The 12,240-nt window shown below is 40.2% G+C and overlaps 1 protein-coding gene across 1 annotated transcript; it reads left to right on the forward strand.

Annotated features, from left to right (window-relative positions):
* The first annotated feature begins 381 nt into the window (after positions 1-381).
* Positions 382-8,590, forward strand: LOC117035198 (interferon lambda-1-like). The gene is made up of 5 exons (XM_033128953.1): positions 382-546; positions 7,208-7,279; positions 8,062-8,205; positions 8,311-8,394; positions 8,492-8,590. Exons 1-5 carry the CDS (start codon positions 382-384, stop codon positions 8,588-8,590), a joined length of 564 nt encoding a protein of 187 aa, XP_032984844.1.
* Positions 8,591-12,240: the final 3,650 nt, after the last annotated feature.

Genomic DNA, 12,240 nt, shown 5'->3' on the forward strand with positions numbered 1-12,240 from the left:
TCTGCCACTCAGGCAGGCTCACCCTTACTCACCCCGCCCAGCCCCTGCCCGGCTGTGACAGCTGCCTATCCGTCTACCTGCCACAGCTCCCCAGAGTCCCAAAGACTCCTAAACTAGGCTCAGGAATTTCTCACGCTCCCTCCCGGGATTGATTTCAGTTTCTCTTTCCTTCAGGGCAGGGCTCTCTGCTCACCTGGCCCCACCCACACCTGTGAGCTCACCTGGCTCAGCAGCTGGCCCCACCCACTCATGCCTTTTAACTCAACGTTGACATCGAAATTTCCACTTGCTTTTTCGCTTTACACACATCATCCAGGATTGCTCATTTAGCTTGGTTAAAAAGCCAAGCCATGCAGCCGAGGAAGCAGTTGCGATTTTGCCATGCTTGCAACTTGGTTCCTCGTGCTTGTGGCCTTAGGGCTGGGCTTGGCCAGAGCAGGCCCTGTCCCTATTTCCACCTCAACCAGGACAGGCTGTGACATTGGAAAGTTCAAATCTCTGCCGCCAACGGAATGGAAAGCCTTCAAGAAAGCCAAAGATGCCTTGGTGAGTACCTATGGCTTTTGTTTTTTAATTGAGATATAATTGACATACAACATTATAATAGTTTGGGGTGTACCACATAGTGATTTGATACTTGTATATATTGCTAAATAATCACCACAATGGCTAGTTAACATCCGTCACTGTATATAGTTACAGACTTGTTTTTTTCTTGTGATGAGAACTTTTTTCTTTCAGTCTTGCATTTAACTTTCTTGTTAAATTCCCTTACTAATTCTATAGTTTGCCATAGATTGTTTTAGTTTTTCTCCATAAAGAGACATGTCAAATGCAAATGAGTTTTATTCTTCCTTTCCGTTCATTATACCTCTTATTTATCTTGCTTTATTAAACTGACTAGAACCTTAATACATGTTAAAAAGAAGTGAGAATAGTGGATATCTTTGTCTTGTTCCTGAACTCAGGGAGAAAAGTGTTATTTCACTATCCATTCATATATTGATGGACACTGAGGTTGCTTCCATATCTTGGCTATTATAAGTGATGCTGTAGAAAATGTAGGGGTGCATATATCTTTTCAAATTCGGGTTTTTGTTTTCTTTGGATAAATGCCCAGAAGCGGAATTATTGGATCATATGGCAGCTTTATTTTTAATTTTGTGAGGCATTTCTGTGCTGTTTCTATAGTGGCTGCACTCATTTACAGTGCATACGAGGGTTTCCTTTTCTCCACATCCTCACCAGCACTTGTTATTTGTTGATTTTTTCGATGCTAGCCATTCTAACAGGTGTGAGGTGATAGCTCATGGTGGTTTTAACTTGCATTTGCCTGATGATTAGTGATGATGAGGATCTTTTCATATGTCTGTTGGCCATCTGTATATCTTCTTTGGGGAAATACCTATTCAGGTCCTCTGACCATTTTTTTCATTGGATTGTTTTGGTGGGTTTTAATTTTTTTGGTGTTAAATTGTATGAGATCTTTATATTTTTTTTTGGATATTAACCCCTTATCAAATATATAATTTGCAAATATCTTCTCCCATTTAGTAGGTCGTCTTTTTGTTTTGTTGATGGTTTCCTTTGCTGTGCAAAAACTTTTTAGTTTGACGTAGTCCCGTTTGTTTATTTTTTTCTTTTGTTGCCCTTGCCCAAGGAGATATATCCAAAAAGAAACTGCTAACACCAATATCAAAGACTTCACTGCTTATGTTTTCTTCTAGGAGTTTTATGGTTTCAGGTCATACATTTAAGCTTTTATTCCACTTTGAGTTTATTTTTGTACATGGTTTAATAAAGTAGTCTGATTTCATTTATTTATTTATTTATTTGCATTCTTTTTTTACCCCCTTTCTTCCACCTCCCCCCAGACTCCAGTTCAAGCCATTGTTTCTCAGTGTAGTTGTGTAGGACACAGCTCCTTGGCCCTTGCTGGTATTATGAGCCTTGCACTCCCCTGGCTGATCTCCAGTCATCGGTGGGCCATTCACAGCAGTTCATGGCAGCACACTGTAGCCTGCGGCAGCACACAACAACCCATGCCAACCTCCAGCTGCTCAGCGCAGCCCAGCTCCAGGGAGAGCTGTCATTCACAATCTTAGCTGTAGAGGGCGCAGCTCACTGGCCCATGTGGGAATTGAACCGGGGACCTCAGCTTTAGGAGCACGATGCTCCACCCACCTGAGCCACCGGTTCGGTGCCTATTTCGTTATTTTTTCCCATGTATTTGTCCAGTTTTCCCAACAACACTTACTAAAGAGACTGTCTTTACCATATTGTATATCCTTGCCTCCTTTGTCATAGATTTATTGACCATATAAGCAAGGATTTATTTCTGGGATACCTATTCTATCCATTGATCTATATATCTGTTTTTATGCCAGCATCATACTATTTTGATTATTATACTTTTGTAGTACAGTTTGATATCAGGGAGTCTGATAGCTCCCACTTTGATCTTTCTCAAGATTTTCTTTTCTTTTCTTTTTCTTTTTTGGCTACTTGGGATCTTTTCCACATAAATTTTAGGATTAGTTGTTTTAGTTCTGAGAAGAACATCATTGGTATTTGTAATAGGGATTGCATTGAATCTGTATATTGCTTTAGGCAATAAGAACATTTAATAATATTAATCCTTTCAATACATGAGCATGGTATATCCTTCCATTCATTTGTATCCTCTTCAATTTATTTCTTCAGTGTCTTACAGTTTTCTAAGTGCAGGTCTTTCACCTCTTTGGGTAAATTTATTCCTAGGTATTTTATGCTTTTTGATGCATTGTAAATGGGATTATTTTCTTAATTACTCCTTCTGATTATTTGTTATTGGTGTATAGAAACACAACAGGCTTCTGTATGTTGATTCTGTATCCTGCAAAATGAATTCATTTATTAGTTCTAATAGGTTTTTTGGGTGGTGGATTCTTTAGTATATATAGTAGTATCATGTCATCTGCAAATAATGAGAGTTTTATATCTTCCTTTCCAATTTGGATGTCTTTTAATTCTTTTTCTTGTCTGATTGCTATGACTAGGAATTCCAATACTATGTTGAATAGAAGTGGTGATAGTTGGCATCCTTGTGTTGTTCCTGATCTTAGAGGAAAAGCTTTAATATTTTCACCATTAATTATAATATTAGCTGTAGGTTTATCATATATAGCCTTTATTATGTTGAGATGTGTTCCTTCTATACCTGCTTTATTGAGAGGTTTAATCATAAAAGCATGTTGAATTTTGTCATATGCTTTTTCTGCATCTATTGAGATGATCATATAGCTTTATCCTTCCTTTTGTTAATGTGATCTATCACATTGATTGATTTATGTATATTGAACCATCTTTGTATCCCTGGAATAAATCCCACTTGGTCATGGTGTATGATCCTTTTAATGTATTGTTGAAACCAGTTTGCTAATATTTTGTTGAGAATTTTTGCATCTATGTTCATCAAGGATATTGACCTATAATTATCGTTTTGTAATATCTTTGTTTTTTGGTATAGGAGTAATGCTGGCCTCATAAAATGAGTTTGGAAGTATTCCTTCCTCTTCAATTACTTGAAACAGTTTAAGAAGCATGGGTATTAATTTTTCTTTAAATGTTTAGTAGAATTCACCTGTGAAGCCATGTGGTCCTTTATTTGTTAGGAGTTTTTTTTCTGCTTCAATTTCACTGCTAGTAATTTGTCTTTATATTTTTTCCTGGTTCAGTCTTGGAAGTTATATACTTCTAGAAATTTATCAATTTCTCCTTGACTATCAAATTTATTGTCATATAATTGTCCATATTATACTTTAATGGGTCTTTGTATTTTTGGCATCTGTTGTAACTTCTCTTTTATTTATGATTTTATTTACATGGGCTTTCTCTTTTTTTGTTGATGAGTTTGGCTAAAAGTTTATCAATTTTGTTTATCTTTTCAGCTCTTAGTTTCATTGATCTTTGCTATTGTGTTTTTAATTTCTATTTTGTTTATTTCTACTGTGATCTTAATTATCTCCTTCCTTCTCTTTACTTTAGGTTTTGTTTGTTCTTCTTTTTCTAGTTCATTTAGGTATAAAGTGAAATTGTTTATTTGGAATTTTTCTCATTTCTTGAGGTTAGCCTGTATAGCTATAAACTTCCCTCTCGGAATTGCTTTAGCTGCATCCCATAAGTTTTGAAATATTGTGTTTCATTTTCCTTTGTCTCACGGTAGTTTTTGAGCTCCTGTTTGATTTGATCCATTGGTTGTGTAGTAGCATGTTATTTAGTCTCTATGCATTTGTGTTTTTTCCAAGTTTCTTCCTGTAGTTGATTTCTAGTTTCAAGTTATTGTGGCTATAAAAGATGCTTTATATGATTTCAATCTTCTTGAATTTACTGGGGCTTATTATATGACCTAATATGTTATCTGTCCTGAAGATACTTGGAAAAATAAAAGTGTATTCTGCAGCTTTGGATTAAATGTTCAATAAATATCTATTAAGTCAATCTAATCTAATATGACATTTAAGGCTATTATTTCCCTATATGATAAATCTTCTGTTTGGATGGTCTATCCATAGATGTGAGTGGGGTATTAAAATCCCCTGTTATTGTATACTGTGAATTTCTCCCTTTATGTCCATTAATATTTGCTTTATATATCTATGTGCTCCTATGTTGGGTGTGTAGATATTTATGATTGTTATATCCACTTGTTGGATTGACCCCTTTATAATTATATGATGTCCTTCTTTGTCTATTTTTATAGTTTTTGTTTTAATGTCTGTTGTAGCTGATATTTCTACCCCAGCTTTCTTTTCATTTTTATTTGCATGGAATATCTTTTTCTATCCCTTCACTTTCAGTCTGTATATGTCTTTCAATTTGAAGCAAGACTCTTGTAAGCAGCATATAGATGGGTCATGTTTTTTAATCCATGCAGCCACCCTATATCTTTTTACTGGAACATTAATCCATCTACATTTAAAGTAATTGTTGATAAGTATGTACTTATTGCCATTTTGTTCATTGTATTTTAATTGTTTTTATGGTTCTCCTCTGTTTCTTTCTTTTTCTCTTAATCTCTCCCCTTATGATTTACTGGTTTTCTTTAGTGTTTTGTTTGGGTTCCTTTCTCTATTCTTTTTGTATCTTTTATATGTTTTTGGTTTATGGTTATCATGAGATTTATGGATATCATTCTATGTCTATAGCAGTCTATTTTACGCTAATAGGCATTTAAGTTAAAATATATTATAAAACTACTACATTTTTATTCCCCCCTCTATGCTTTATGTTTTTGAGGTCATATTTTAGATCTTTCTGTGTATCTCCTAAGTGTTTATTGTAGTTTGAGTTGAGTTTGGTAATTCTGTCTTTTGACCTTTATAGTAGCTTTTAAAATGTCCGATACACTGTATTTATTAAATATTTGACTTTACCTGTGAAATTTTCTTCCCCCTTTCTCACATTTTCTTATTTCTGGTTATGGCTTTTCCTTTTCTGCTTAAAGACCCTTTAACATTTCTTGTAAAGCTGGTTTAATGGCGATGAACTCTGGTTTTTTGCTTGTCCTGGAAACTCTTTTTATCTCCTTCAATTCTGAATAATAACCTTGCTGGGTAAATTATTCTAGGTTGAAGATTCCTTTCTTTCAGCACTTTAAAGATGTTTTGTCACTCTTTTCTGGCCTGTAAAGTTGCTGCTGAGAAATCCTCTGATAGCCTTATGGCATTTCCTTTACATGTAACTAGTTGCTTTCCTCTTGCTGCCTTCAAAATTGTCTATTTATCTTTTGCCATTTTAAATACACTATGTCCTGGTGTGGGTCTCTGTGGGTTCATTTTGTTTGGAACTCTCTGTGCTTCGTGGACCTGAATGTCTTCTTCCTTTCCCAGTTTAAAAGAGTTTTCAGCCATTATTTCTTCAAATAAAGTTTCTGTTCCTCTCTCTCTTCTCTTTTTGGGATTCCTATAATGCCAATATTTGTGAGCTTGATGTTGTCCCTGAGGTCTCTTAAACTGTCCTCTTTTTTTAAATTCTTTTTTCTTTTTGCTCTTCTGATTGATTGATTTCCATTAACCTGTCTTCCAGGTTGCTGGTCCATTCTTCTGCATTAGCTAATCTGGTGTTGATTCCTTCTAATTTGCTTTTGATTTCAGTTACTGTATTCTTTAGTTCTGCTTGATTCTTTATTATACTTTTTAACTCGTTGTTGAAATTCACCCTAACTTCCTCTATTCCACTCTCAAGTTTGGTAAGCATCCTTAGACTTTTTTCTTTTCTTTTTCTTTTTTTATCATTCTTTATCAGGCAAATTATTTATCTCCATTTTCTTAGGGTTTTTATTTGCCCCCCCACTCCGGGGATTTTTTTTTTTGTACCTTCGTTTGAGACATATTCTTCTGTCTCTCTTTTCATTTTGTTTGATTTTCTATGTTTATATGAATTGGATAAAATAGCTCTCTCCCAGTCTTGAAAAAATGGCCTTGTGTAGAAGTGAACTTTGTATAGGCTGTCTGTGCTGGGTAGTTTTGGCAGGCCAGTTGGAGCCAAGCAAGTGCCTACAGCATCTAAAGTGCTAGCCTATCAAGCTAAAGCTACTCCAGGTGGGAGGCCAGGTGCCTGTTGTAATGCCCTGTTGATCTTGTTTGCTACCTTTGTTCAGAGCCAAAATGGGCTCCAGGCAGTGTGGCTGGAAACATGCTGCAGTGACCTTGCAGGTAGGCCAGAGCACCCAAATGGAGCTCCTGCCTACCCTATTGAGGTAGAGGGGAACATAAACAATGGTGCTCTCACTTGCACCTCCAATCCCAGAGAGTTCCCACAGTTTCCTAGTGTTTTTTATTCAGTCTCTTTCTCTCATTTATTGTTTAGAAGCTGTTTATTCAGCCCTCAGTTGTCTCTCAAGAGTAATTATTCTATATATAGGTGTATATTTCAGTGTGCTCCTGGAAGAGTGAGAGTTCAGCATCCTCCTATGCTGCCACCATCTTGGATCTGTGAGCTATTGTTGTAGGCTAACCCCTACACCTCCTACTTTGGCCAAGCTGCTACCCTGCTACTGTGAACTAACCTCTGTCCTCCTTCTATGGGCTAGCATTTAGTTGTTCATCTATGGTTAATCTCTATCCTTTCTGCCATAGATTAAAGTCAAGCTCTCCTGCTACACCTTCATCCTTGCTCCTATGGGCTAGCATCCTACTTTGGGCTAACCTCTGCTCTTGCTCTCCAGGAAAGTTCACTGAAAACCCGGAGCTGCTGCTTCAGCCCCTTCCCCAGGAACTGGGAACTGACACGGCTGCAAGTGAGTTGAAACTGAGGCCACCCTTACCCTCACCTGGCCCCTCTTCCTCTCTCCTTAAGTGCCCCCCCACCGCCTTTATCTCATCTGTCCTTCCCTCTGTTTGGTCTCATCTCACCTGTCCTGTGCCCCTGTCCATCTTCAAATGCTCCCTTGACTCTGTCCCTCCCTGGGTCCCTTTTGTCACCTTTCTGCCTGTCCATCTTACCTTCCTTCTCATTTCTCTCTTCTTTTTTCTCCTAGGGTCTGTCCCCCTACCCGCTCCCCTTCCCCCACCCAACTAGTCGCTGTCTGCTCTCAATAGTGATTCCCTTTTCCCCTCTCACCTGTCCTACTCACCACTGACTCTCACCTATGTTCCTCATCATGTTTCTTTCACTGAGATTTTCCCAACGTACACCCCTCCTTCATCCACCCTTCTCACCAGGGCATCTAACTGTCCCCCTCTCACCTGCCTCCCTAACCTGTTATCTTCTCACCCGTCCCCATTCCATGTCCCTCAAACCTCTGTGACCTCCATGAATCACCTTTCATTAGTCTCCATTTCACTTTTTCACCTCTCTTCCGTTACCTTTTTGCCTTACCTATATCCTCTTCATCTGCATCCGTCCTCATGTGTTCCCTCTCACCTGTCCTGTCACCTGTCCCCATCACATGTGCCCTTATCACCTGCCCTCCTTTCCTGTACTTCCTACCTGTCCCCACTTAACTGGACTTCTTGCCTATCCTTCCTCACCATTCTACCTCACCTGCCTCCTCACCTGTTCTTTCTCACTTACCCTCAGTTATGGGAGCGCCCTGTGGCCTTGGAGGCTGAGCTGGCCCTGACACTGAAGGTCCTGGAGACCATGGCTGACTCATCTCTAGGGGACATCCTGGACCAGCCCCTTCACACACTGCACCACATCCACTCTGAGCTCCAGGCCTGTGTGAGTGCTCGGGACACCTAGGCCATGACTGAAGGCCCTGGGCGTATGGGATCTCATTCCTCTGTCCCAGGCCCTGCCTCACACAGCACCCTCTTCTGCCCACAGATCTTACCTCAGCCTGCAACAGACACCAGGCCCCATGGCCTCCTCTACCACTGGCTACACCGGCTCCAGAAGGCCCCCCAAAAGGTGAGTTATCCAGGAGGAGGATGGATGCCTGGGCTCTGGATAAGGAAGGAGGCTGATGCCCGGGCAATGGGAAACCATGTTCTGATCTCTCTCACAGGTGTCTCAAGAATGCCTTGAATGCACTGTCACATTCAACCTCTTCCGCCTCCTCACACGGGACCTGAATTGTGTAGCCAAGGGAGATCTGTGTGTCTGAGAACTTGGACCCACCCCCAGCTCATCTGGGAGCCCAGACCTTATTTAAGCACTAAACCCCACCCCTGCCTTAAGTTATTTCCTTTCACCCCTTATTTATGGAGCTGCAGCCCTGACTTGGGCCTGAAAGAAATGTTTATTTTTCTACTTTTATACAATATGTTCAAATAAACAACAAAGAATTGGAACCTTCTGTGATTAGTGAATCCTTGAGTATATGTGTGGCTGTGGATAGCTGTATGATGCAGGCAAAATTTGTGACTGGTTGTGTATATTTATTTGTATGTGCCTGACCTATGTGACTGTATGTGTATATATATCCAAGTGAGTGTCTGCCTGAAAATGAGTCTAACTGAAGGTGCATATCTCTCTTTTCTATGTATACCTAGGACAGATGGAAGTCTGTATCAATCAGGATACTTTATCTTATAATAAGTATCAGAAACCAAACTCAAATAAGTAGAATGAAAATGAGTTTATTATCCCACATAACAAAAATTCAGTTGGCAGGGAAGTTCTAAGACTGATTCATTCATTCAATAATGTCATTGGGGAACTAGGTTCTTTCTATTTCTGTTGACTGACTCTTACTCTGGTTACCTCATGGTCTCAACATGGCAGCCACAGCTCCAGCTGTCCCACACAAACAACATCCTCCAAGTCATAACAAACCACCCCAAACTTAATGGAATAAAACAGCAACCATCTTATTATGCTCACAGATTCTATGGGGCACGAATTTGGACAAGGCTTAGTGTGGATAGCTTGCCTCTGTTCCCCAATGTTTAGGGTCTTGATTCTTCTGCAGCTCTTAAAAGCAAGGAAAACCCTTCAGAGACACTCCCTATTGGATGTGCATGCTTGTCTCATCGGCTAGAATTCAGTCACATGCCCAAGCCTAACCCAATCACTGGCAAAGAAGATGTAATTACGGAGATAGTGTTAGACTAACCAAGATGGCTAGGGAAAATACACCCCAGGGAGAGTGAATACCTGAATAAATTTAGAGCTCTACCAGCAGGAAAAAGGTGGGAGATGGACCTAGGGAGCAGCCTAAAATGGAACGTGGGGGTTCCAAGTTTGTGAATCTCTTGCAGGACTGATATCCAGTGGGTCCCCAATGATAGCACTATTTCTGTTGTTAAAATATTGAAATACTTTCATATCAGTTGGCAAATAGCTATTTCCCCAAGGTCCCCCTAAACAAACTCGTTCCACCTACACTGTCCCAGCCCTCCCCCTGAAGCCCCTAGACCTCTCCACAATTCAGAAATGAAAAAGTTAGTACCTGATATAGAGGGAGCGAGATGGGAGTTCCAGGTTCTGCTCCGACGTGCGGCCAGCATGCATTCTGATTCTAGCAACAATGCCAGTTGTTAAATAGCTTGCTGGCATCCCCATGTGTATTGTGTTTTTTAAAAAGTGGCCACCAATTCTTTGACATTCCTCCCTTCAAGAGGTGGAGTCGATGTTCCCCTCTCATTGAACCTGGACATGTGACTTCTTCAATCAATAGAGTGCCGTGGAACTCAAGCCCTGTGACTTCCAACACCAAGTTCACCTAACTCCCTCAGAACACGCATTCTCAGACTCTCTGTCTTGCAACCCAATCACTGCAAGAAACTGAAACCATATGGAGAGGCCACATGTACATACTTTGGTTGACAATCCCAGCTGAACTCAGCTTTGTAGTCATCCCAGCTCAGTAACCAGACACGTGATTGAAGAAGTGTCCAGATGATCCCAGCTCCCAGCTGGGGCAGAGATAAGCCATCCCCACTGCGTCGTGATTAAGCTCCTGACCCACAGAATCTGGGAACATAATATTAAGTTGGTGCAAAAATAATTGTGGTTTTGCCATTTTTTTTTACTGTTTTAAACCGCAATTACTTTTGCACCAACCTAATAAAATAATTTTTGTTTTATGCCACTGTTTTTTTTTTTTTATGAGCAATAGACAATTGGCAAAGTGTGGCAGCCACCAGCACATCACAATCCATTGTGAGGCATGTCACGAGAAATTTATTACCAAGAGTAACCCATTGAAGTTCCTGAATGGTTGAGTTTTTGTCAAATTACAAGGGTTTTAGAATCATCCCCACAATTCTATAACTCTCACTCCTTTACATTCTCGTGTTTTATCAATTAGGAGACAAAGGCTGGAGTTCAGCCAGCCATACACTAGAAATTACACACAATCTCACAGCATTCATTATACAGTTTGCAAGAGACGGAACAGTTTAGACGAGGGCAGCAAGATACCCAGCCCAGGGCATGAATTTCTTTTCCCCTTGCCCAACACCTGCTCCCGCAGACTCCCTTGTGGTTTGGAGTGGCCATATAACTAAAGGGCTTCTTAAATGAGTAAACTTATGTGAAGAATTTAAAACAGTTCTTGAAACAGCTTAAGCCCCATATATGTGTTTATCACAATTACTCTTATTATTTTAGAATTTTTTTCTTCCCTGATACAAAGAAAACTTCCATTTGTTCCCTTCCTTCCTGCTTAGTTAATTGGTAAGAAGATGTGAGACCTGGAGCTGTAGTGGCCATTTTGTGACCATGAGGCAACAAGCCTAGAATATGAAGGTATCCTTCTCAGGAAGGTAAAACAAAAGAGTAGGAAATTCACCTTTGTATGCCCAGCACAGAACCCAGAGAAGGTGGTCGATTAATATTTGATAATAAAAATTTGCATCACATAGGTCATGACTGAGTTAGGCATATGACTGCTGTAATGGAAATAAGGTTGTAAATCTCTGAGAAGTGAAGGCCCAACAAAGAACTTCTGACTGGACATATTGTGGTTTTACCAGCATCCATTTCTCCTGGAAAGCTCCCTTTTCCAATCCCTCATTTGGCTGGACACACAACTCAGGTTTGCTCAGTCAGAGCACTCCATCTCTAGATCACAGTGACAAACCGTCCCTGGTTCTCTGTCGTGACAGACAGCCTTTGCATAGCCCTTCCCTCTGCATGGGACATGCCCCACTATTCTGCCCCCACCACCATGTCTTCACCTGACTGATTTCCACTCACCTCCTATGTGTCAGCTAACATCACCTCCTCCTCCAAACACCCTTCTAAGTGGTCCACTGGAGTTTCTATTACTTTTATAGGCCAACAATCTTTCCTATTTGACATTTCTGGTGAGTATTTAGGATAGCCCACATAAAATTGCCAATATTCCACCATTTCTGACCTATAAAACTGGCAATTTCATATGGTAACTTTTTTTTTTAGCCACTCCCCTCCCCCAGGTTACCCAACCTGGACACCTGGGCATTAAGGGCTAAACCAACCCCCACCTGGCCAGTCAAAGCATTCCATTTCCTTGGATGCCACAACCAGTGCAGGGATGTGACTCTAGTCAAGCCAATCAGAACCCTTCCCTGGGATTTTTTCATTTAGGACTGGAGATTTTCCCATTTTCCCTCTGGCCTGTGGTGCTGGAAGGACTGAGTCTGTGTCTGTAAATAAATGGCCATTTCTCTAGTGCATGCAGTGAAGGCGATGAATCTGAGCTGAGACAAGCAGAGGAGATAAATGAGTAGGAGAGTGTCTTTGTGGAGTTGAATCTAGGTTTGTCTCTAAGGCCATATTCCTTGTAGCTTTACTCTAATTGTCTCCCTCACAGCTATATGAGCCAAT

The sequence above is a fragment of the Rhinolophus ferrumequinum genome, chromosome 15 (assembly GCF_004115265.2).
Source record: "Rhinolophus ferrumequinum isolate MPI-CBG mRhiFer1 chromosome 15, mRhiFer1_v1.p, whole genome shotgun sequence".
Taxonomy (NCBI): domain Eukaryota; kingdom Metazoa; phylum Chordata; class Mammalia; order Chiroptera; family Rhinolophidae; genus Rhinolophus; species Rhinolophus ferrumequinum.

Coding starts and splice junctions, on each gene's coding strand:
- LOC117035198 (XM_033128953.1), top strand. CDS start 382: ATGCTTGCAACTTGGTTCCTCGTGCTTGTGGCCTTAGGGCTGGGCTTG. Junction 7,280..8,061: donor GGGAACTGACACGGCTGCAA/GTGAGTTGAAAC, acceptor ACTTACCCTCAG/TTATGGGAGCGCCCTGTGGC. Junction 8,395..8,491: donor TCCAGAAGGCCCCCCAAAAG/GTGAGTTATCCA, acceptor TCTCTCTCACAG/GTGTCTCAAGAATGCCTTGA.